This window comes from Ahaetulla prasina, chromosome 7 (genome assembly GCF_028640845.1).
Source record: "Ahaetulla prasina isolate Xishuangbanna chromosome 7, ASM2864084v1, whole genome shotgun sequence".
In the NCBI taxonomy this organism is placed as follows: Eukaryota; Metazoa; Chordata; class Lepidosauria; order Squamata; family Colubridae; genus Ahaetulla; species Ahaetulla prasina.
In genome coordinates, this window is record NC_080545.1 from 99,472,151 (window position 1) to 99,498,258 (window position 26,108).

The window sequence follows — 26,108 nt, forward strand, 5'->3', positions numbered from 1 at the left end:
GATCTAACACACACACCCCGGAGGCCCTCGGGAGGCCTGAAACGGCCTGTTTCCCGACTTCCAGTGGGCCCAGAAAGCCCAAAAATCAGTTGGCCGGCGCATGCATTCACGCTGGAGCTGAGCTAGGGCAACGTTCGCGTGTCCACATATATGGTTCCACATGCCACCTGTGGCACACATGCCATAGGTTTGCCAACGCGGGTATAGATGCTCTCCAAAACTGAGTGGCACCCGGGGGTGAAATCCAGCAGGTTCTGACAGGTTCTGGAGAACCGGTAGTGGAAATTTTGAGCAGTTCGGAGATGGTATGTACGCTCTCACAGAGCGGGACTTCTCAGGGTGCCGTCCGCCAAGCAATGTCGGCTGGCGGCCCCCAGGGGAAGGTCCTTCTCTGTGGGGGCTCCCACACTCTGGAACGAACTTCCCCCAGGTTTACGCCAAATACCTGACCTTCGGACCTTTCGCCGCGAACTGAAGACACATCTTTTCATTCGCGCGGGGCTGGCTTAAATTTTATTGATTTTATAATTTTTACTATTAATTTTAAATGGGGTTTTAGTTTTCTATACATTTTAAATTTTTAGGCTAATTATAATGTTTTTTAATCTTGCATTTTATACTGTATATTGTCTTGTCTGTTTTTATTTGCCTGTACACCGCCCTGAGTCCTTCGGGAGAAGGGCGGTATAAAAATCAAATAAATAAATAAATAAATAAATAAACCAGTAGCGGAAATTTTGAATAGTTCAGAGAACTGGCAAATACCATCTCTGGCTGGCCTCAGAGTGGGGTGGGAATGGGGATTTTGCAATATCCTTCCCCTGCCACGCCCACCAAGCCACACCACGCTCGCCATGTCACGCCCACAGAACTGATAGTAAAAAAAATTGGATTTTACCACTGGTGGCACCATTAGGACATTTGGGGAGGGGGCTCAGCAGTTAAAACAGGTGATTTGGGGGACGGGGCCTCCAACCATCTCCAGGATCAATGCACCCATTTCGCCCCTTCACAGCCTCTCCACTTCCCAGAGATGTGCAGGTAATCCTTGACTTATAACAGTTCGTTTAGCGACTGTGCGACGGTTACAGCTGCGAGATTGGAAACTCAACATTCTTTCTCTCTTTTTCTCTTCTTTTTTTTTATTTTTTATTTATTTTATTTTTGCATTTATATCCCGCCCTTCTCCGAAAACTCAGGGCGGCTTACACTATGTTAGCAATAGTCTTCATCCATTTGTATATTATATACAAAGTCAACTTATTGCCCCCAACAATCTGGGTCCTCATTTTACCTACCTTATAAAGGATGGAAGGCTGAGTCAACCTTGGGCCTGGTGGGACTCGAACCTGCAGTAATTGCAAGCAGCTGCTGTTAATAACAGACTGCATTAATCTGTTGAGCCACAAGAGGAGGGGTGGGGAAATATAGATATATATCCCTTTGTTTTATATCGGAAAGAACTTAACCGGGGGAAAGGCAGAAGAGCCGCCTGCAACAAAATTTCATTTTAATGTAATGGGCGAACGTTTAAAGCGACGATCGAGTTATTCTAAAAAAATGTTTTTAGTCTTCCAGGCCTTTCAATCAACTTAGGTGTGCTTTTTTTTCAGGAGCCCACTGGACTTCCTTGTTTGTTTGTTTTTCTTTGAGGATGTTTCTCTTCTCCTCTAAGAAGCTTCTTCGGTTCTGAAAGCACCTTTTTGGGGATAACCACGACCTGGATGACTAAGAGCATCTTAGCTGCTCTTCTCTGCAACTGTTTTTGCAAAGTCTCCGTTGCAGTTGAACATAACTGGACATCCTCCTCCACCCACCCACCTGCTTCCAGGGCCTGTCCTCCCCCCGCCACTCAGTAACCCCTCCCTCCATTTAAAAAAAATGATCTCGGAAGGATCTTTCTATTTTGTTTCGTCATTTTTTGAGTTTTGTAATCTAAGTTTCCATTAGTTATGCCATAATATAATATAATATCAGAGTTGGAAGGGACCTTTGGAGGTCTTCTAGTCCAACCCCATGCCCAGGCAGGAAACCCTACACCATTTCAGACAAATGGCTATCCAACATTTTCTTAAAAATTTCCAGTGTTGGAGCATTCACAACTTCTGCAGGCAAGTCGTTCCACTTATTGATTGTTCTAACTGTCAGGAAATTTAGGTGCCATTTAGATCTCCCATCAAACAAATACGTTCATAGTCCAAATCAGTAGTTTTCAGGTGCAGTTTTCTACAGAAATCAACTTGGTTGTTACTTGGAGCATATATTGCTATTATGAGTATTTTCATATTATTATTTGTTATTTCCACCATCAAAATCCTACCATTTTCGTAATTGCCCATATTTAATGTGTACTTATTGTAAACAAATTATATCTAATTTTAATTCCTCTAATTTATGAAATATTCTTTTTAGAATAGAATAGAATAGAATTTTATTGGCCAAGTGTGCTTGGACAGACAAGGAATTTGTCTTGGTGCATATGCTCTCAGTGTACATAAAAGAAAAGATACGTTCATCAAGGTACAACATTTACAACACAAATTGATGGTCAATATATCAATATAAATCATAAGGATTGCCAGCAACAAGTTATAGTCATACAGTCATAAGTGGAAAGAGATTGGTGATGGGAACTATGAGAAGATTAATAGTAGTGCAGATTCAGTAAATAGTCTGACAGTGTTGAGGGAATTATTTGTTTAGCAGAGTGATGGCCTTCGGGAAAAAACTGTTCTTGTGTTTAGTTGTTCTGGTGTGCAGTGCTCTATAGCGTCGTTTTGAGGGTAGGAGTTGAAACAGTTTATGTCCAGGATGCGAGGGATCTGCAAATATTTTCACGGCCCTCTTCTTGATTCGTGCAGTATACAGGTCCTCAGTGGAAGGCAGGTTGGTAGCAATTATTTTTTCTGCAGTTCTAATTATCCTCTGAAGTCTGTGTCTTTCTTGTTGGGTTGCAGAACCGAACCAGACAGTTATAGAGGTGCAAATGACAGACTCAATAATTCCTCTGTAGAACTGGATCAGCAGCTCCTTGGGCAGTTTGAGCTTACTGAGTTGGCGCAGAAAGAACATTCTTTGTTGTCCTTTTTTAATGATGTTTTTGATGTTAGCTGTCCATTTGAGATCTTGCGATATGATAGAACCCAGAAATTTGAAGGTTTCTACTGTTGATACTCTGTTGTCTAGTATTGTGAGTATTTTTCTTTTAATAGCCGAATTAAGACCATTAACATTCACAGTTATCCACTAAATCTAAAGGATGTATGGAGAGAAAGACAGCCGAAAACCAACCAGTAACCTCTCCCTCCCTCCCACCCTCTATTTCCAGCCCAGGAACTCTCCAAAACCTTTTCCCCCCCAACTTCCAGCAGCAGGCAGGTTAATCTGGGGATTAAATCAACCGGCGCATGACGTGATTCCCACATCTGGGGACAATGTTTTACTTTCCTTTTTCCTGAAATGAAATCATTTCCTTGAAAGAAAGAAAGAAAAAGAAAAAAGAAATGCTCTTCTTTTCTGTTTTTCCCCGCCCCGGTTAAGTTCTTGCAAATTTAAATAAAAGGATTTTTTTCCCCTCTTCTCTTTTCCTCAAAAGACATGTGATTTTAAGGAAACGGAGGCAAAGTTGCCAGGCAGTCCTACTTCCTCCCTTCGTGCGTTGATATATATTTTTTTCTCTCCCTGACTCCGTCTCTCTCGCTCACGTGGGTGTCTTGAAGGCTGTCTGTCAACAGCTACCCAGATAAGTCCTCGACTTAACGATCCCAAAGGAGCCCCGGATTTCCGTGGCTAAGCGAGACAATCATTCAGTGGTGTTTTGCCGCACGCTGCAATCTCTCTTGCCACCGTTGTTAAGCGAATCGCTGGAGCGGTTCAGTTAAACAGTACGGTTGTTAAGTGAATCCGGCTCTCCCCCCCGCCGACTTGGCTTGTCGGAAAGTCGCCAGAGGGGATCGTGGTGACCCCCCCCCCGGGATGCTGCAACCGTCGTAAATGTGAGTCAGTGGCCAAGCTTCTGAAATTTGATTGTGTCAGCACAGGGAGGCTGCAATGGTCGTAAGCCATGGTGGGCTGCTACCGGTTCGGGCAAACCGGTAGTTGTGACCTGCAGCTGGCCCTGCCCGGGCGGAATCCCGTACTATATTGCTGTGTTTTTTGATGTTGCATGCATGTACAGATAATAATGATGATGATGATGATGATGATGATGATGATGATGATGATGATGATGATGATAATAATAATAATAAGAATAATAATAATAATAATATTTTAATTTGTATACCGCCCTTCTCCCGAAGGACTCAGGGCGGTTAACAGCCAAATAAAAACTACAGTCAATAAATACAATACAAATAAAACAATAACTAAAAAACTTATTCAAAATTTGGCCCAAATTTAAAATACATTTAAAACCCTAAAAAACCAATTAAAAATTAAAAACCCATAATAACATCTAAAAATTCTAAGCCAGTCCTGCGCGGAAAAATAGATACGTCTTCAGCTTGCGGCAAAAGGTCCGAAGGTCAGGAAGTTGTCGGAGTCCAGGGGGAAGTTCGTTCCATAGGGTTGGCGCCCCCACAGAGAAGGTCCTTCCCCGGGGGCCACCAGCCGACATTGCTTAGCTGACGGCACCCAAAGGAGTCCCTCTCTGTGAGAGCGCACGGGTCGGTGGGAGGCAAACGGTGGCAGTAGGTGGTCCCGTAAGTAACCCGGTCCTAAGCCATGGAGCGCTTTAAAGGTGGTAACCAACACCTTGAAGTGCACCCGGAAGACCACAGGCAGCCAGTGCAGACTGCGCAGGAGTGGTGTTATATGGGAGCCACGAGCAGCTCCCTCTATCACCCGCGCAGCTGCATTCTGGACCAACTGGAGCCTCCGGGTGCCCTTCAAGGGGAGTCCTATGTAGAGAGCATTGCAGTAGTCCAGGTGAGAGGTAACAAGAGCATGAGTGACTGTGCACAAGGAATCCTGAATTTGCATGGCGCGTGCATGCAAATTCCTATGTTTTGTGACACTGCATGCATGTGTGGACGGCACATGAGAGCGAATTCCCGTGTTTTGTGATGCTGCATCCACGCACGAATGGTGTGTGCGCGCTCACATTCCCAGTGCTGGGCGACCAGTTGTTATGGTATGTGATGCCCACCTCTGGTCGTAAGTCTGAAAAACATTCTTTGTTTTTCAGATAAGTCACTTGTACGGGTAGTCCTCGACTTAACAACAGTTCATTTAGGGACTGTTCAAAGTTACGACAGCACCAAAATCTTGGACTGCAGATAATTTTCTTCTTAGAAAAGAGGGAGGGGGGGGTGAAAGGCAAGAAATATAAAAAGCACCTTTGTTGGAAAGGAACCCGGATTTAAAGTGAAGTAGCCCAAATTCAGAGTTTGTGTCATATTCCAAGTCCTCAAAGAACCGCAAAGGCTGGGTGTGGACACAGCTGGTTAAATCTGCAAGGAGCGTCACGGAGTTGATTATTAACTATAACTTTCCACATTGAGTAGATCCACCCAACAAACTCTTAAGAGACTTGGGTGGCAATGACGCAAGCCACCTGCTTGTAATTTTCTTTACAAAGCTGATTGTGTACGTTATTTCGACCGGTTGCTTGGCCATATGGAGCCGAACCACCTCTGCTGCGGTCAAGCAACACAGGAAGTCCTCGACGTACAGCCTGTCGTGTCCCACTTCCACTCCGATGCACAAGTCAAGGAAGTCCGTAACAGACTTGGCAACGAAGCCTCTACAGCTTGCCAAGTTCCTTCGAGGTTTATCAGGGCAGGCAGGAGTCCAAGTTGTGACTTCAGCGATAGAGTCCGATATCAGCAAACTAGCTAAGACTTTGCTTGACTCAAGGTTGGAATGCCAAAAGCAGGTCCTTTATATAAGCTGTGGGGTGTGGCTCCATGACTCAGCATTTATCCAGGCCTGCCCCACCCCTCCTTCTGCTGGCGTCGCCTCTCAGATCTCCGGAAGCGAGGGTCCTCCCATGCTGAATTGTCTTCACCTGGATCTGCTGTCAGTAATTCCAGCACCTGGCTGGCTTCCTTTGACAGCTGAGCCAAAGGAACACACGCCGTATGAGTGAGGTTCATCAGGCTTGTCCGTTCACTCCTGGAATCCTCTCCGAGCATGGGGCCAGGGCCGGGGGCTGGAGGCATGATAGGCCGTTCATCTTCATTATCAGACTCGGAGTCTGATAAACGGCCCAGATAAAAAGACGGGAGGGGCCTGGCTGAGGAGAGGAGGGAGAACGAGTCACAACACAGCCGTTCATTTAGTGACTGGTTCAAAGTTACAACGGTCCTGGAAAGAAAGTGACTTCGGACCATTTTTCGCACTTTGCAGCATCCCTTTGGTCAATGATCGAAATTCAGCTGCATGGCAACTGACTCACATTTATGACGGTTACAGTGTCACCGGGGGTTTACACGATCTCCCTTTTGCGACTTTCCAGCAAGCAAAGTCAGCGGAGAAAGCCGGATGCACTGAAGAAGCATGTGGCTAACAACGCCGGGGAGTCGCTTAACAACGGTGGCAAGAAAGGTCATAAAATGGGGCAAAGCTCACTTAACAGCTGTCTCGCTTAGCAACAGAAACGTTGGGCTCAATTTACGTGGCCGTAAGTCGAGGACTACCTGTAGCCCCTTGGAAAGATAGGAAGTGAAGACTCCTGCTTAGGTTGAATTTATTTCTTGATTCGGGGCTCAAGCAAGATATAACAGAATTAACAGAGTCAGACGGGACTTTGGAGGTCTTCTAGTCCATCCCCCTGCTCAAGCAGGAAACCCTATATCAGTGATGGCAAACCTTTTTGCCGTCACCTGCCAAAAATGGGGGGAGTACGGGGTGGGGGGGTGTCGCATTCACGCGTGTCCATACCCATAATTTAATGTGCCCCCCCCCGTGCATGCGTGCACGACCCTCCCTCGCGTTCTTCCCGCTTTTGGCACGCGATGGCACGGTGGGCCCAGTAGGCCCATTTTTCACCCTCTCCAGGCTCCAGAGCCTTTCTAGGAGCCTGGGGAGGATGAAAATGCCCCCCTGGAGGCTCTCCGAAGGCCGGAAACGGCCCGTTTGCCAACTTCTGGTGGGACCAGAAGGCCCGTTTTTCGCTCTCCTCAGGCTCCAGAGTCCCGTCACAAACAGGCCGTTTCTGGGCCTCTGGGGGGCGGGGGAGCCTGTTTTCACCCTCCCCAGGCTCCTAGAAAGACTCTGGAGCCTGTGGAGAGTGAAAACCCCCCTGGAAGCCCTCCAGAGGCTGGAAACAGCCTCTTTCCCAACTTCCGATGAGCCCAAAAGGCCTGAAAATCAGTTGGCCAGCTTGCTCAGCTGAGCTGAGCTAGGGCAACGCTCACGTGCCCACAGATACGGCTCCGCGTGCCACCTGTGGCGCACTTGCCATAGGTTCGCAATCACAGCCCTATACTATTTCACACAAATGGTCGTCTAATCTCTTCTTAAAAGCCTGCAGTGATTGAGCAGCCCACAGGAAGAAAGATTTTTTTAATTTTTTATTTTTTTAATAAGGAAATCTCTGTTTTGCAATTTCCCTCTAGCCACACAGTGCAGCAGTGTCTCCATTTCTGAGCAGGATAAAAAGCTGAAAGGAGCCAAGGTCTCTTTTAAGGATCTGCTTTTAGGGGGGGTGAGAAAAAAAACTAATTTCTTTGAAGGGAGAAAGGAGATTTCTCACCAGAAAGGCTACCAGGAGGAAGACGGGAAGAACTTGTGGGTTGCAAGACCGCTCACAACATTGCAAGCGTGTTTTTGGGGCGCTTGACGTAAAACTCTCCTTTTGCTGAGATTTCTTCCCTGTCCCTTGAAGGAACTTCCTTCCTTCGCTGACCACTGTTGCTGGAAATCAGCGATTGCAATCCCCTTAGTTGTGAAACAGGAAACACAGAATATTATCTTTTTCTTTTAAAAAAATGCTTTTCATAATGTAGAAAAGAGCAGCAAATATAATTTAGCTGGAGGCTAAAACCCAGGAGACATAATTGCAGGAGAATTGGGTATGTCTGGTGCAGGGGTCAGCAACCTGCGGCTCTGGAGCCGCCTGTGGCTCTTTCAGCCCTCTGCTGCGGCTCCCTGTCACTGGAAATATGCGTCACAACCGCCAGTGTGCAACACCTGCCAGCACATGATTTATTGAGCTTTGCAACACCCCCACCCCCACCCCTGGTGGCCAACCATGGATAAATCCAAGAAAAGAAAAGTTTCAGAAGAAAACAGAACGTTTAATTCAACTACATATGCTAGTATGTAGTATGTACAGAGGTTTGTATTTAAACAGTGGTTTTATCTACAAAGAATATATACATACACATTCTTTATTCAGACCTCAAACAAAACAGCAATTACAGCATGGAAGCACACAGGGAGAGAGAGAGATACGTCCCAACAGGGCCTCTTCTTATTACAGGCTCTTAAAGTGATATCAGCCCCAAAACCTTGCTGACTCATTTCCCAGCATTACATCGGCGTAGCAGCTGGTCAGCTCTTAAATCTTTACCCTGAAATCATCCATATTTTTTACCTGATGCAGGTAAATGTGGCGCCCCCTGGCCGGTGGCGAACGCCCGCATCGCCTACGAGAACAGCAAGAAGCTGCGATACACCTGCGTGAAGAACTTCAAAAGGAAGGCTGGCACCTCCAGCCTCATCTTTTGCGAGCAAGACCCAACCACCCACGAGTATAGATGGAGCCGGCCACCGCTGGTTTGCATTGGTGAGTCTTGTGGCCCTGGGCTAGGACAGGGGTCTGCAAACTTGGCTCTTTTAAGAATTGTGGACTTCAACTCCCAGAGTTTCTCAGCCAGCTAAGCTAAGCTGGCTGAGGAATTCTGGGAGTTGAAGTCCACAAGTCTTAAAAGAGCCAAGTTTGCAGACCCCTGGGCTAGGAGAACCCGTAGCATCATCTCCAAGGCAGCTGGCTGTGGAGGAGAGCCTTAGAAAACCAGACCACTGGAGGACATAGGGTTGAGAGAAGTGGTTCTAGACCAGGGGGTCTCAGAACGTGGCAACTTTAAACGTGGCAGGCTGGGGAATTCTGGGAGTTGAAGTCCACAAATATTAACATTGCCAAGTGTAACTTGGCAAAAACAAATAACAAAGTGCAGAGAAGAGCAACTAGGATGATTAAACGCCTGGATAGGGAGGGAGGGAGGGAGGGATGGAGGGAGGGAAGGAAGGAAGGAAGGAAGGAAGGAAGGAAGGAAGGAAGGAAGGAAGGAAGGAAGGAAGGAAGGAGGGAGAGAAAGAGGGAGGAAGGAAAGGAAAGGAAGGAAGGAAAACACAAAGGTGGGGAAGAGAGGAGGGAGGGAGTGAAGGAAGGAAGGAAGGCGAGCAAAATAGACGAGGAAGGAAGGAAGAGAAAGGAGAAGGAAGAAAAGGAAGAAAAGAAAGAAAGGGAAGGGGAAAGGGGAATAGATTCATAGATAAATAGATGACATAGATAAATGACAGATGATTGATAGATAGATGATAGAGAGAGAGAGAGAGAATAGATGAGAGATATAGATATAGATAGAGAGATAGATGAAAGATAGATAGAGAGATAGATATAGAGAGAGCACTTCCTGAGTTCATCCTTAACTTGTTTGAAGACCAGCTCATCCTTGTCTACTTTTTCCCTTTTGTCCCCACAAATGCCCAGATATGGAGAACGCAGCTGACGGCCCCAGGCGAGGTAGGAAAGCTTGTCTTTTGTGCTCATTCCCTGGGGAACCAGGGAGTGGGGAAGGGAGGGGGATGGTCTTTCTATGGGTCACGGGGTCAACCATCAAATGTTTGGGACCATCAGGATGTTATTTCTGACAGTGGGAACAATTAACCAGGGGAACTCCTTGCCTCCAGAAGTTGTGAATGCTCCGACACTGGAGGTTCTTAAGAAGAGATTGGATAACCATTTGTCTGCAATGGTATCGGGTTTTCTGCTTGAGTGGGGGTGGGGGTCGGTCTAGAAGATCTCCAGGGTCCCTTCCGACATTTTTATTCCTAATATTCAATAATGGAGGTAGTCCTCGACTTACAACCATTCAGTTAGCGACCATTCAAAGTTACAACATCACTGAAAAAGAAGTGACTTCCCACCAGTCCTCGCACTTATGACCGCATGGTCACGTGATCAAAATTCGGCCCCTTGGCAACTGGCATGTACTTACGACAGTTGCGCTCTCTTGGAGTCATGTGATCCCCGTTTGCAATCTTCCCAGTCGGACTCGGACGAGCAAAGTCAAGGAGGGAAGCCGGATTTGCTTAAGGACTTGCATAATTCACTTAACAACGCTAGAGATTGGCTTTAACAACTGTGTGCAAATGGGTCAGAAAAATGGGCGCGACTCACTTAACGGCGTCCTTACTTAGCCACGGAAATCCTGGTCCCAATTTTGTGGTTATTGGTTGAGGATTACCTGTTTTCTGGTTCTTACAACTATAGTAATCTGGAACAACACGATATGTTCTCATGTATGTGTTTGTGTGCATGTATGTTTTGCCGATCCAGTGTACAATAATCAGATCATCACTAGGACACAAACACACACACACACACACACACACACACACACACACACACAGAGTATATATCATATTTTTCAGACTATAAGATGCACCTAAATTTAGAAGAGAAAAACAACAACAAAAAGTGGTTTTGCCTCCTTCTTTCGGCCCTTTTCCAGCCTTTTTCCAGCCTGTTTTGGGGGCTTTTTTCGGCCTGTTTTTAGGCTTTTTTCGGCCCATTTTCAAGGCTTTTGGGGCCCATTTTCAAGGCTTTTTTCAGCCCATTTTTGGGCCTTTTTCAGCCTGTTTTCAGGGCTTTTTTTGGCCCATTTTCAAGGCTTTTTTCGGCCTGTTTCTTTGGCTTAGGGGGCCCAATTTTGAGGCTTTTGGGGCCCATTTTTGAGGCTTTTTTCAGCCCGTTTTTGGGGCTTTTTTCAGCCTGTTTTTAGGCTTTTTTCGGCCTGTTTTTTCAGCTTTTGGGGCCCATTTTTGAGGTTTTTTTCAGTCTGTTTTTAGGCCTGTTTTCAGGGCTTTTTTTGGCCTGTTTTCGGGGCTTTTTTTGGCCTGTTTTTTTGGCTTTTGGGGCCCATTTTCAAGGCTTTTTCAGCCTGTTTTTGGGGCTTTTTTCAGCCCGTTTTCTAGGCTTTTTTGGCTCATTTTCTAGGCATTTTTGGCTTGTTTTGGGGACTTTTTGGGGGCCATTTTCAAGGCTTTTGGGGCCCATTTTTTTCCAGCCCATTTTTGGTTTTTTTTTTAGCCTTTTGAGGCTTTTTTCAGCCCATTTTCTAGGCTTTTTTTGGCTCGTTTTTGAGGCTTTTTTTGGCTTGTTCTTGGAGCTTTTTTGGCCTGTTTTTAAGGCTTTTGGGGGGCCGTTTTCAAGGATTTGGGGGCCCATTTTTGAGGCTTTTTTCAGCCTGTTTTCAGAGCTTTTTTCAGCCCATTTTCGGGGCTTTTTTGGGCCCGTTTTTTTTCCAGAAAAAATATATATAAATATAGAACGAATATTCACACCTGGTTGTCCTTTTTAAAATTCTGCTTCTTTTTATTCTTACTTAACTCTTCTTTCTAAAATGGAAGAAGAAGAAGAAGAAAACAACATCTCCTTTCTTTGTATCATGCCACACAGACTTTGAGGCAAAGAGGTTAACTTAGATGTGTTTTTTTCCCCCAGTGAGACTTCTGGATAAAAAATATCCTAGCAATGTTGCCTTTAAAAAAAAATATGAAATCATCTTCCATAAGAAAGGGGCTTTTTCAAAAGACAACTGGACTTTCTTGGTTTTGCTTGAAGATGTTTCACTTCTCATCGCAAGAAGCTTCTTCTGTTCTGACCGGATGGAAGGATTTATTTTTCTTGCAGTCATAGAATAGAATAGAATAGAATAGAATTTTTTATTGGCCAAGTGTGATTGGACACACAAGGAATTTGTCTTGGTGCATATGCTCTCAGTGTACATAAAAGAAAAGTGTTAGTACTCTTCTTGAGAATCGTTGAGGCCGCTCGGAGGTTTGTCTGTTCCCTCAGGGTCACCTGAGTAACGAAAATGGATGTGGAGCTTTCTTGGAACTGCTGTGTTGTAGACTGGAGATCGATGATGTCGTATCTGTTCAATTTTGACCTAGATGGCCTCTTTGACCTCTCTTTCAAACCAGCGGTCCTCTCTGTCCAGAATGTGGACTTCAAGAGCGGCCTTTGTCTTTCAAATACAGATGGACTGCTGAATCTTATCCTGATGGGTTTGTTCTCTTATGTTGCATCTGTCGTGTCCCACTCCTCCGCTGACGGCCGGGTCAGGGAAATCCGAATCAGGCGTGCCTCTGCAGCTCTGCCAAAGTCCTAGCAAAGTTCTCAAGGCAGGCAGGAGACCAGAAAGTGACTTCAGCAAGATATGTTCGACTTTGCCTGACTCAGAGAATGCCAGAAAGCAGGTCCTTTATATAGGCCATGGGGTGTGGCTCCATGACTCAGCACTTATCCAGGCCTGCCCCTCCCTTCCTTCTGACGCCGCCGCCTATCAATTCTTCTGAAGCGAGGGTCACTCCAGTCGGCAGCTGTTGGTAATTGACTTCCCTCAGGCTCACATGCTGTGGGGAAGGGGAGGAGTCTAGTTGCTCCGTTTGCCTGGGCATGGAGCCAGGGCTGGGGCCGGGAGGTGCTTCCTCCTCCTCAGCCTGTCTGGGCATGGAGCCAGGGCTGGGGCCGGGAGGCATACTAGGACATTCCTCAGCGTTCGGAAGCAGATAAGAAGGCCCCGGCTGCGGTGAGAGCGGGCAAGACACAACAGCGTCATGCGTTTGTGAGATGGCTGTTTTGTTTCCCCAACGTACAGAACTGTATATGCCTTACTACATTGTAGTGCATATATCAAATGCACAACATAGGAGAACAATCCCATCTGCATTTGAAAGACGAAGGCCACTCTTTTCAGGACAGTAAAGTCCACATTCTGGACAGAGAGGACCGCTGGTTTGAAAGAGGGGTCCAAGAGGCCGGCTATGTCAAAATTGAACAGACCTCTCTCGATAGAGAAGAAAGGATACGACACCCATCTACCTCCAGTCTACAACACGGTCCTGTCAACAGTTCCAAGAAGGCTCCACACCCATTTGCGCTATTCAGGTGACTCCGAGGGCACAGATAAACCTCCAAGTGGCCTCAATGACTCTCAAGAAGAGTACTAATGACCAGATGACTGCAAAAAATATAAATCTTTCCATTCCCCACCATTCAGTTAGAACTGAAGAAGCTTCCCGGATGAGAAGCAAAATCAAGAAAGTCCCAGTTGTCTTTTGAAAAAAAAAAAACCTTTGAGACAACTGTGACCTGGATGATCAAGAATTTCCATAGATCTCTTCCATAACAGTTGAGTCTAAACCAACGCGAGTTACTAACCTCTCTGATTCTGTGTCTCGACTAAAACCACGTCAGAATCTGCCCCTGGGTGTGGCTAAGAATTTCTACTTCATCCCATATTTGTATAAGCAGAAACTACCCGGCCTACACAGACCACAATGAGTACAAATCCAGCAAGCCTCTCTACGCGTCTGTACGGAAGTCAGACCAACTCACCAATAGTAGTGGAAACGTCACGTTTTACCGACACTCCGCGTAGGACAGCCAAGCCAACACCCGATAGCCTTGGGTCAACAGTGACAGCTACCCCAGAGGGTGGACGGTTGACTCCGGGCACGATTTCCAAAAGCGTAACCCCCTCCCCGAGAACGACGCCATTTTCCCCAGACGAAAGTAGCAAGACGCAGTGGACGCCACGCCAGATTACGTCTGCGCCCTCCGAGGGACCCCCTGGAAATGTCACAGAGCCATCCGATACGAGCGTTTTGCAGAAAATTACAGGTTTGTTCCAGGCCATGGATGCATGTTCCTAACAACAGCCTTCTGTAGCGTGTCTGCATTAACCCTTCGCGGCGCGAGTGTCCTCTTAGTTTGAAGAATTGGATGTTCCCCAGGTGGATGTGTTTCCCTTCACCTTGTTGTACCACTAGAAGAGAGTATTTGTAGCTCAGCTGTGGGGGCCTGGGTGCTCTCTCAGCTTGGGTGGTATTCTGGCAGACGTTTCATGACCCAATTAGGGAACATCATCAGTGCTAGAAGGGAGTGGGGTTTGTGGAGGGAAGGAGAAGGAAAAGGGGACAAGGAGGAGGAGATGGAGGAGATGGAGGAGAAAGAGAAGAAAGAGGGAGGAGGAGGAGATGGAGGAGAAGAAAGAGATGGGGCAGGAGGAGGAGGAGGAGGAGGAGAAAGATGGAACGAGAAGAAAGAGATGGAGCAGGAGGAGGTGGAGCAGGAGGAGGAGGAGAAAGTGGGAGGAGGAAGAGATGGAGCAGGAGGAGAAGGAAAAAAGGGAGGAGAAGGAGGCGGAGGAGGAAGATGAAGGAGGAGGAGGAGGAGAAAGAGAAGAAAGAGGAGGAGGAGGAGATGGAGGAGAAGAAAGAGATGGGGCAGGAGGAGGAGGAGGAGAAAGATGGAACAAGAGAAGAAAGAGATGGGGCAGGAGGAGGAGGAGGAGAAAGATGGAACAAGAGAAGAAAGAGATGGAGCAGGAGGAGGAGGTGGAGGTGGAGCAGGAGGAGGAGGAGGAGAAAGTGGGAGGAGGAAGAGATGGAGCAGGAGGAGAAGGAAAAAAAGGGAGGAGAAGGAGACGGAGGAGGAAGATGAAGGAGGAGGAGGAGGAGGAGAAAGAGAAGAAAGAGGGAGGAGGAGGAGATGGAGGAGAAGAAAGAGATGGAGCAGGAGGAGGAGGAGGAGAAAGTGGGAGGAGGAAGAGATGGAGCAGGAGGAGAAGGAAAAAAAGGGAGGAGAAGGAGACGGAGGAGGAAGATGGAGGAGGAGGACTGTGGGTTCCTTGGTGCTTTCTGAGCTTGTTTCTTTGTGGACGTTTCATGACCCACCTAGGTAACATTCACAGGGCTACAAGAGAAAGCAGTTTGAGGAGTGGAGGAGGAGGTGAAGGAGAAGAGGAAGAAGGAAGGAAGGAAGGGAAGGAAGGAAAGAAGAATATGAGTCATGAGTTAGTTGTCAAGTGTCCGAATTTTAATCATGTGACCATGGGGGTTCTGTAACAGTCGTAAGTTTGAAAAACAATCATGGTTCCTACTTACGATGGTTACGGGGTCACGGGATCCTCCTTTTACGACCTTTAGACAAGCAAAACTCAATGGAGAAGCCAGATTCACTTCACAGCTGCACTGATTCACTTAACAACGGTGGCAAGACAGATGGTAGAATAGGGCAAAACTCACTTAATTGTCTCGGTTAGCAACAGAAATTTTGGGTTCAATTGAGGTCACAAGTCGAGGAAAGAAACTTATCCTTGGGGAGAAGCTGGGAAAATGGACTGTCAGGATGAACTTATTTTATTTTATTTATTTATTTATTTATTTATTTATTTATTTATTTATTTATTTATTTATTTATTTATTTATTTATTTATTTATTTATTTTTCGCATTTTTATGCCGCCCTATCTCCCTAGGGACTCAGGGCGGTTCACAGCCAGAATAAAACATACATATAAATACAGGATAAAACAACAATTAAAAAACTTATTAAATAAGGCCGGATATTTAAAATAGAAATACAAATAATAAAACCCCATTAAAACCAAATTCAAAATTTAAAAATTCTAGTCCAGTCCTGCGCAAATAAACAGATGTGTCTTAAGCTCGCGGCGGAAGGTTCGAAGGTCAGGAAGTTGGCGAAGTCCTGGGGGAAGTTCGTTCCAAAGGGTGGGGGCCCCCACAGAAAAGGCCCTTCCCCTGGGTGTCGCCAGTCGGCACTGCCTGGCTGACGGCACCCTGAGGAGTCCCTCCCTGTGAGAGCGCACGCGTCGGTGGGAGGCATTCGGTAGCAGCAGACGGTCCCGTAAGTAACCCGGCCCTATGCCATGGAGCGCTTTGAAGATAGTTACCAAAACCTTGAAGCGCACCCGAAAGGCCACAGGTAGCCAGTGCAGTCTGCGCAGGAGAGGTGTCACATGGGAGCCACGAGGGGCTCCCTCTATCACCCGCGCAGCCGCATTCTGGACCAACTGCAGCCTCCGGGTGCTCTTCAAGGGGAGCCCCATGTAGAGAGCATTGCAGTAATCCAGACAAGACGTCACGAAAGCCTGAGTGACCGTGCATAGGGCATCCCGGTCTAGAAAGGGGCGCAACTGGCGAACCAGGCGAACCTGGTAAAAAGCTCTCCTGGAGACGGCTTCCTCCCTCCCTCCCTCCCTCCCGCTCCCTCCTTCCTGGAGCAGCCCTGAGTGGCTCTGTGGGGAGGGGGGCCCTTCTCTTGGGGGAGGGCAGGCAAGGCATGGAGGGTCAGCAAACTGGAAGGAAATTCCTGGGCCATCTCTGGGAGTTTCTCAATTGCTCCATAATTCAAGATTGACATTCCAAACAGACTAAAGGGCAAGGCTGGAATTTTCTTTCTTTCTTTCTTTCTTTCTTTCTTTCTTTCTTTCTTTCTTTCTTTCTTTCTTTCTTTCTTTCTCTTTCTCTCTCTCCCTCCCTCCCTCTCATTTCATTCTCTTTCTTTCTTTCTCTTCCTTCCTTCCCTCCCTCCCTTCCTTCTTGCCTGCCTGCCTTGTTCTGTTCTTTTTTCTTTTTTTCTTTCTTTCCTTCTTTCTCTTTCTTTCTTTCTTTCTCTCTCTCTCTCTCTCCCTTTCTCATTTCATTCTCTTTCTTTCTTTCTCTTCCTTCCTTCCTTCCCTCCCTCCCTTCCTTCTTGCCTGCCTGCCTTGTTCTGTTCTTTTTTTCTTTCCTTTCTTTCTTTCCTTCTTTCTTTCTTTCTTTCTTTCCCTCCCTCTTTTCCTTCCTTCCCTTTCCGCCCCTTCCCTGTTTCATCTCTCTTTTTTCTTCTTTCCTTCCTTCCCTCCTTTCTTGCTTGCCTGCCTTGTTCTTTTCCTTTCTTTCTTTCTTTCTTTCTTTCTTTCTTTCTTCCTTTCTTTTGTCTATTTTCTTTCTTTCTTTCTTTCTTTGCCTCCCTCCCTCTCCTCCTTCCCTTTCCTCCTCTTCCCTGTTTCATCTCATTTTTTCTTCTTTCCTTCCTCTTTCTTCTTTCTTTGTAACAGAGTAACAGTGTTGGAAGGGACTTTAGATGTCTTGTAGTCCAAACCCCTGCTCCTCTCCTTCCCTATCCCTTTTCCTTCCTTCCTTCCTTCCTTCCTTCCTTCCTTCCTTCCTTCCTTCCTTCCTTCCTTCCTTCCTTCCTTCCTTCCTTCCTTCCTTCCTTCTTCTGTTTCTTCTTTCTTTGTTATGGAATAATAGAGTTGGAAGGGATTTTGGAGGTCTCCTAGTCCAAACCCCTACTTCTCTCCTTTCCTTCCTTCCTTCCTTCCTTCCTTCCTTCCTTCCTTCCTTCCTTCCTTCCTTCCTTCCTTCCTTCCTTCCTTCCTTCCTTCTGAAGGGAACATATATACTAAAATACTAGAATTAGTAGAAAACTTGCTAATGATATTTGATGTCTTGGTCTCTTGTTTGTATAACTGCACATGGTAAATATCTGTTTCCCATAACACTGACATATATATATTGTGCCCTTTTGTGGTTAGAACATAAATATGCCATCATGGATGGTTATGGAGGTCACACTGACTAAATTCCTGAATTGTTACTGATACCTCATCCCACCAATGACAGTCTCTGGAAATTGTCAGAGTCCATCATTTGATCTCTCCCCACCCCACTCTGGCTGAGAACGTGTATGTCATCCTCCAGGAAATCAAGTGGTAATTAAGAAGACAAATGGAAAAGATAACACCACAGAAAGAAGTCAGATTACATACACTGACCCTTACTATTGTGTGACCCGATGTAAATCCAGAAGTTAGTTTACATTCACTGACTTATACTATGGGAACATGCAAACCAGATTCCAGAATACGCAGATGCCAGAGTTGAGGATTTATGACTTTTTGGGTATAAGAGGACATCGCTTTCTGTCATAAGTTCGTAGTTCTTCCTTGCATGTATGTATGCACCATTATGTGTTTGGAACAGCTAACCATTTAAGCTTGATCAAGATTAAATGCTATTTTACTCAAGCCTCTGTTTAAGTCTCTTGATTGGCAGGTATGAGCTTAGACATATTAATAAATGGACTTTACACTTCCTTCCTTCCTTCCTTTCTTTCTTTCTTTCTTTCTCTCTCTCTCTTTCTCTCTCTCTCTCTCTCTCCCTCCCTCTCTCTCTCTTTCTTTCTTTCTTTCTCTGGCTGTATTTGATCAGAAAGATGCAGCCTCTATAAGAGGCTGCCAGGTTTCCAAGTTCTCCTCCATCCATGGAACTCGCCCCAAAATGAACCTGGAAAAAGGCCCCTTCAGGCTGCCTCCTGGAAGATGGAGGGTCACGCTAGCTCTTTCCAGCTTTAGCATTTCTGCATCTATTCCTGAATCCCTCTGGGAGGGATTTTTATTTCCCCATTCTCTACCACAGATTGGTTAACTATGAGGGCTAGAAACTTAACCGTTTAAAAGCTAATGTGGTACAGGTGGTCCTCCCCTTAGGACCACAATCGGGGCTAGAATTTCCATTGTTAAGCTAGATGGTTGTTAAATGAGTTTCCCCCGCTTTTAGCTTTCCCCCCCCCAAGGTTTTTAAGAAAATCATTCCCGTTGTTAAGTGAGTCACGCAGTCATTAAGTAGAATCCCGCTTCCCCCAGGAACTTTGCTTGTCGGAAGGCAGCTGGGAAGGTCACATGACCCCGGGATGCTGCTACCAAATTTTGGTTGCCGAGCAACCAAATTTTGGTCGTGTGACCGTAGGGATGTTTGCAAGTCCAAGGACCGTTGTAAGTCTCCTTCTTCAGTATCGTCGTAACTTTGAATGGTTGTAAGTTGAGGACTACCTATAACACCAGCTTCTAACGTGCAGTGGCTTTTTTTTTGCATTTGCTGCAAATAATAGCACCTCACAAATTAAGCTATGCTTCTGTTCGTCCGTGAAAAGAAAGAGCCAGTCGTTTTGATGCCTTAATTTTTATTTTTCTTTCTTTTGCAGGTTCTGTTTACTTCAGAGCTGGAATCCCCTTTTTAGGTAAGGGAGGTTTCTGAATAATAATTCTATTATTATAGAATTAGCTGCTATCCAAGTCTAATTTTTAGCAGCTTTCCAAGTCTAATCGTTTTTAATTTAAAGAATGATTAATTACAGTCATCATCATCGTCGCCCATAATCCCTTGCGGGTGGAGTCTGGGAGCTGAATGGAGCTAGCAGAGTGTTTTACTGGCCGGATGCCTTTCCTGTCGCCAATGAGGAGTTTTGTTCAGCAGATGTATTCTCCTTGTGCCCAGAGAGAGAGAGAAATACCTGCTTCTACCTAGGATCGAACTCACAGCCTGCTGATTGTGAGGCGAGAGCTCCACCTCAAGGCCACCACACCGCTCTTAATTAATAATCACAACAATATATAATAATATATCAAAATAATGATGGAAAACAGAATTTTTACCCTCCGGGCAAAAGATTGGCCCCAGAAATGACCCGAGAGACTGTCAAAAAGAAAATTCAAAAAGGTTGGCCTCCATCTAGTCCAGGGGTGTCCAAACTTGGTCCCTTTAAGACTTTTGGACTTCAACTCCCAGAGTCCCTCAGCCAGCAAAGCTGGCTGAGGAACTCTGGGAGTTGAAGTCCAAAAGTCTTAAAGGGACCAAGTTTGGACACCCCTGATCTAGTCAAAGCCCTGTCCATTTTTAACATGTTTTTTTATGATGGAAAGAGACTTTTGTTTGGCAATTCTACTTAGTATCTGGATTTATGGTTTTTTGGATCCCTGCTCTCAGACATTCCTGGTTTATCTAAGCCTAAACAGCATGGGGAGTTGTTGCTGCGTTTTGCCGCATTTTATTTATTTAAATAAATGTGTTTTTTTTTTATTTTAGAACTTTTTAGGACTGACGATTCACTTTCATTCACTTTTCTCTCTAATAGCGGTAATCCTATCAGCAGGATTCATGTACTACTGCTATTGTAGAAGATCACGGTAAGCTCAGCTCTGTTCATTCTTAAAGTTGGCGATAGGTTTAAAGGGGTATTTCTCAAGCGCGGTCCCTTTAAGAAGCAAGGACTTCCACTCCCAGAATTCCCTCCGGGGGTCTGGCTTCTCTAGATAAGACTCTATGGTCTCTGGAGGTCATTGGCTTTGTTTAACCAAGGGCATCAAGACAATGTTTCACAACCTGAGCCACTTTAAGATGGCTGGACTTCAACTCCCAGAATTCCCTCCGGGTCTGGCTTCTCTAGATAAGACTCTATGGTCTCTGGAGGTCATTGGCTTTGTTTAACCAAGGGCATCAAGACAATGTTTCACAACCTGAGCCACTTTAAGATGGCTGGACTTCAACTCCCAAAATTCCCCCTCCCCCCAGTCTGGCTTCTCTAGATAAGACTCTATGGTTTCTGAAGCTCATTGGCTTTAAGACAGGGGTCTCCAACCTTGGTCCCTTTAAGACTTGTGGACTTCAACTCCCAGAGTTCCTCAGCCAGCTTTGCTGGCTGAGGGACTCTGGGAGTTGAAGTCCACAAGTCTTAAAGGACCAAGGTTGAGATCCTGCCTTAAGACAATATTTCTCAACCTGGGCCACTTTAAGATGGCTGGACTTCAACTCCAGAATTCCCTCCGGGTCTGGCTTCTCTAGATAAGACTCTATGGTCTCTGGAGGTCATTGGCTTTGTTTAACCAAGGGCATCAAGACAATGTTTCACAACCTGAGCCACTTTAAGATGGCTGGACTTCAACTCCCAAAATTCCCCCTCCCCCCAGTCTGGCTTCTCTAGATAAGACTCTATGGTTTCTGGAGCTCATTGGCTTTAAGACAGGGGTCTCCAACCTTGGTCCCTTTAAGACTTGTGGACTTCAACTCCCAGAGTTCCTCAGCCAGCTTTGCTGGCTGAGGGACTCTGGGAGTTGAAGTCCACAAGTCTTAAAGGGACCAAGGTTGGAGATCCCTGCCTTAAGACAATATTTCTCAACCTGGGCCACTTTAAGATGGCTGGACTTCAACTCCCAGAACTCCCCAGCCATCATGGCTGACTGGGGAATTCTGGGAGTTGAAGTCCATGCTTCTTAAAGTGGCCACGCTTGAGAAAAATTGCTTTAAACTATATAAATCCCTTAGTTCAGTCTTTCCCAAACCCAGCTATATAGGGAGCTTCCCTCAAATTCCCAGCCTGCATTTCTCCAGTCTGTGGAAATCACCTACCTGTGCTGTCAAGCTTGAACTTGTAAAGAAATGGCTTGAATTCCCACGTCTCTGGTGTTTTTTTCCCCTCGTTGTAATGGCCCAGTTTTTCCAAAACCAGGGATCAGCTGGCCAGCTCCTTCGACTTTTGCCCTTTCAAAGTTGTAATCTATCTCCTTGAACCGTTCCTGCCCCATTTTCTTCTTTCTGCAAATATATTGGGCCATTTTCTAAGACAGAGTTCTTCACCACTGCAATAATATATTTTTTTTCCCTAAAGAAAAATAAAGGCAAAGTTCAAACTTACACGACAGACAAAAGGGATTTTTGTTCCATGTTTTTTTTCCCCCCACTAAAGAAAAATAAAAGCAGCATTCAGACTTAGGCACAATAGACGAAAGTGTCATATTTGGTTTCATATTTCTTCTGCCCTTTAAAGAGTTTTATTTTAGAATTTTGTTATTTTATTTTATTTGGAGTGTGTAACATTGGCCACTTGAAGAGCTGTGGACTTCAATTCCCAGAATTCCAGCTGGGGAATTCTGGGAGTTGATGTCCACAAGTCTTAAAGTTATATTTTAAACCCCTATGTTAAATCCTTACTGTAGTTTTATATGGTCACAATCCAGTTATTTATTTATTTATTTATTTATTTATTTGATTTTTATACCGCCCTTCTCCCGAAGGACTCAGGGCGGTGTACAGGCAAATAAAACAATACAATATACAGATTAAAATACCATTTAAAAAACTTATTTAAATTAGTCTGAGATTAAAAATTTCCATACTAAAAAACCCCGTTTAAAAATTAATAAAATTTCCCATTAAAACTAATTTAAGCCAGCCCCGCGCGGATAAAGAGATGTGTTTTTAGTTCGCGACGAAATGTCCGAAGGTCAGGTATTTGACATAGACCCGGGGGAAGCTCGTTCCAGAGTGTGGGCGCTCCCACAGAGAAGGCCCTTCCCCTGGGGGCCGCCAGCCGGCATTGTTTGGCGGACGGCACCCTGAGAAGTCCCTCTCTATGGGAGCGTACGGGTCGGTGGGAGGTGTGTGGTAGCAGCAGGCGGTCTTTAAAAGCAAGAGATCCTCCCAACAGCCTCCCAAGCTGCAAAATATAATAAAGGGATTAAATTTATTCGCCGAACCAGCCTTAAAAATCTTGCCTACCTTTTGATTGCTGCTGTCAGCGTCTTCTTGACGTAAGATTGCCACTCTGATGTGAATTAATATCCTTTCATCTCACAGTCATCCTTGGAGGCAGCCCAGGGTCCCTTCTGTGGAAGAGATCCCAATGGATCCCATGGGATCCAAAGAAGGAACACCAGCATTGGCCGGCGATTCTCCAGATCCAGGACCCGTTAACGAAGAAGACCCCATGCTAACAGGATTACCTCCGCCGGTTGAGTGATCCTGCTGGGCAGACCATCAAAGCATCTACTAGCTCTGGAAAAGAGGTCCTAAGCAGGTCCAGAGTTGGACGTGATGTCTGTCCATCTCCTCCTGTTGTAAAGCCTTAGGAAGGAAGCCATAAATCCCTTTGGGGAGGCCCTTCACTTCTCCCCAACTTGCGGCAAGGAGAACGCAACAGGTGTGGATATCTGTGTGAGAAAAAGCTGAGCATTCAAAGGGAGAAGAGAAGAACGTGTGAGCGGGAGTTGGAACAGATGAAGAAGCAATACCCCGGTGAGATCAACATCTCCAGGCAGATACATGGAGGAGAGATGGTGATGAAGAAGAAGGGATTGTGGGTAGCGGAAGCTTCAGCTGCAGTCAGTGGAAGAGACGTAAGGTGAGCTGAAATATATCGTTCTTTGCGGGTCCCGGATGCTCTCTGAGCTTGGTGGCTTTCTTGAAGACGTTTCATGACCCAATTAGGCGACATCATCAGTGCTAGAAGGGAGTGGAGCAGGGGTGAAATGCTCCCGATTCAGACCGGATCGTGCGATCTGATAGCGATGGCGGCTGGTGGTTTGGAGAACCGGTAGCAAAAATCCCTGGCCTCGCCCCCTGCTCCTGCTGAGCCACGCCATCATCAGAGGTTGTTTTTTTTTTCCACTTTTAAAAGCATTTTTTATTCGGCCGAAAAAATGCTTTAAAAAGTAAAAAAAAAAAAAGCCTCTGATGATCCCGCGGCTCAGCTGGGATCGTCAGAACCCTTTAAAAGCATTTTTTCGGCCGAAGAGGTTGTAAAAAAAATGCTTTTAAAAGGCTCCTCTGACGATCCCAGCTGAGTTGCCTGATCATCACAGGCTTTTAAAAGCAATTTTTCTACAACCTCTTCGGCCGAAGAGATTGTAGAAAAAATGCTTTTAAAAGTTAAAAAAAATTGGCTACGCCCTCCCAGTCACATTACCCCCACCACCACCAAGCCATGCCTACAGTACCGGCAGTAACAAATTTTACATTTTCACCCCTGGGGCAAAACCCACTTGACAAATGTCTCGCTTAGTGAAAGTAATTTTGGGCTCAATTATTGGTCGTACGTTGAGGACCTTTTTCTGGGTTATTTTCTGGGTTAAGCCCGTGGCAGCACGGCATCCGACCTCTTGTTTTAAGAAGAAAAATATCCTGCTTGGGTCTTAAAAAAATCCACCTTGGCAGGTTTCCTTCTGCAGAAGCACCCAAAAATTACATCACTGACTTGATATGTTCTTTTTATTTCTCAGGGGAGTGGCCAGGCTTTTGGTCCAGAACATTCTCTTGCCCTTGTGCCTTTCGGCGTCCAAGTCACCATCTTTTGGTTCCCAAGAACCCCAGAGTTTCAATCATCTCGAAATGGATTTTTCTGGAGTTCTAAGACCCCTGCCAGATATGTGCTGGCAAGCAGGCAAGCTGACTTTCTAACTAAGTGGGAGACTTAAAAATGTCGAAGAGTCAAATATTTGGAGGAGGAGAACCCAGGAACCTCTTAAAACCCACAGAGAGAAGATTGGATCCATGGAAACCTTTTTTTAAAACCTGTCAATCAAGGAGAAATAAATTAAAGTTAAACGATCCATACCGCCAGGAAGCTGATTCTGCAAAGCATTTGAAGGCAGAGGTGAGAGGCAACGGATGGAAACTCATCAAGGAGAGAAACAACCTGGAACTAAGGAGAAATTTCCTGAACAATTAACCAGTGGAACAGCTTGCCACCAGAAATTGTGGCTGCTCCATCCCTGGAAGTTTTTAAGAAGAGATTGGACAGCCATTTGTCTGTCACGGTGTAGGGTCTCCTGCTTGAGCAGGGGGTTGGACTAGAAGACCTCCAAAGGTCCCTTTCAATCCTGTGATTCTATGTTCTCTATTCAACACAACGTCTGTGCCTCCACCAAGCTGGAGGTCTACAGAGCTGTGGTTAGCCCGTCTTCCCATAGATGTGAGTCCTGAACTCTGTACTGAAGACATACAAAACCACTATTTTCCAAAAGGCAGAATGGAAATTAATCAAGGAGAGAAGAAACTTAGAAATAAGGAGAAATTTCCTGTCAGTGAAAACTTTTCATCAGTGGAACGACTTGCCTCCAGAAGTTGTGGGTGCTCCATCTCTGGAGGTTTTTAAGAAGAGATCGGACAACCATTTGTGTTGTGCCTCATCCTCCTCAGCCGGGCCGCTCCCGTCTCCTCCCGGGCCTGTTATCAGACTCCGAGTCTGATAATGAAGATGAATGGCCTGTCGCCCGGAGAGGAGTCAAGGAGTGAAAACAGAAATCCAATACAGTTCACTCATAGAGTGTGTGTTCCTTCCACGCAGCTGTCAGAGCAGGAAGTCAGCCAAGTGGTGCAATTACCCGGACCTGCTCCCTCTGACCCCTCCCTTTCCCAGACGCTGACAGCAGATCCAGCTGAAAACAATTCAGAGTGGGTGGACCCTCGCTTCCGGAGATCTGAGAGGCGACGCCAGCAGAAGGAAGGGAGGGGCAGGCCTGGATAAATGCTGAGTCATGGAGCCACACCCCACAGCCCATATAAAGGACCTGCTTTTGGCATTCCAACCTTGAGTCAAGCAAAGTCTCATCTAGTTTGCTGAACTCACCACTTGGACTCCTGCCTGCCCTGAGAAACCTGGAAGGAATTTGGCAAAGCTGCAGAGGCTTCGTTGCCACGCTTGATACGGACTTCCTAGACCTGGTCGTCAGAGGGGGAGGGGGACACGACAATTTGTCTGAAATACTATCGGTCGAAAAATGGGGCAAAGCTCACTTAAAGACTGTCACGCTTAACAACAGATATGTTGGGCTCAATTGCGGTCGTAAGTCGAGGACGCCCTGTAGGAGGAAAAGTGGATTTAAAGCGGGAGCCGAATGTCCAGAGAGGGTGTAAAAACTGTAGACAGACGGAAAAAAGCTGGAAGGAGGGATTGAAATCTGACATTGTGAAAAAGTATGTTTGAAATTGTACGCAACTGTTTATAGTACGTGGAAGCCAGGGCATGTATTAAATCTGTAAACAGAGAGGGGGGAAAAGCTCCCATGTCTGGGTTTATTTTATTTTATTTTTGGCCCCTCTCCCACATCATCGTAAAGGGAAAATTCAATTTATTTTGGAGAAGCATCAAAATGGCTTTCTAATAAAGTAAGTTCCCGTCTGTTCACAACCTCATACACACCGGGACCATTGAAAAGAAGTTATTTGGAAAGTGACCCATGCAGTTTTAAAGGGGGGGGGGAATTAGAGTCCTTGTGACTGCCAAGGGCCATATAACAGAATAACAGAGTTGGAAGGGACCTCGGAGGTCTTCTAGTCCAACCCCCTCCTCAGGCAGGAAACAATGCGCGGCAGAGACCCAAAGACCAGCTGGCTGGCGGGAGGCGTTGCACGCATGCGCAGCAGAGCTGAACCTGGGGCGACAGCTTGCGTGCCATCAAGAGCGGGAGCTACATGCCATCTCGGCCATCGGTTCGCCATTACGGCCCTCTCCCATTTCAGACAAAT

The 26,108-nt window shown here is 45.9% G+C and overlaps 1 protein-coding gene across 3 annotated transcripts in view; it reads left to right on the forward strand.

Moving 5' to 3' along the window:
* The window catches only part of IL15RA (interleukin 15 receptor subunit alpha), a 47,671-nt gene extending 21,833 nt beyond the window's left edge, over positions 1 to 25,838 (forward strand). The window contains exons 1-8 of one of the 3 annotated variants that reach the window (XM_058191472.1): positions 8,178 to 8,283; positions 8,552 to 8,734; positions 9,662 to 9,694; positions 13,490 to 13,861; positions 19,012 to 19,047; positions 19,942 to 19,993; positions 22,440 to 22,983; positions 23,861 to 25,838. In XM_058191472.1, coding sequence (XP_058047455.1) covers positions 8,259 to 8,283; positions 8,552 to 8,734; positions 9,662 to 9,694; positions 13,490 to 13,861; positions 19,012 to 19,047; positions 19,942 to 19,993; positions 22,440 to 22,602 — 864 coding nt within the window. In that variant the 5' untranslated portion in view covers positions 8,178 to 8,258 and the 3' untranslated portion in view covers positions 22,603 to 22,983; positions 23,861 to 25,838. Of the gene's footprint in view, positions 1 to 8,177; positions 8,284 to 8,551; positions 8,735 to 9,661; positions 9,695 to 13,489; positions 13,862 to 19,011; positions 19,048 to 19,941; positions 19,994 to 22,439; positions 22,984 to 23,860 lie in introns of those variants that run through there. The other 2 variants (XM_058191470.1, XM_058191471.1) reach the window with 2 other exon arrangements.
* Positions 25,839 to 26,108: the final 270 nt, after the last annotated feature.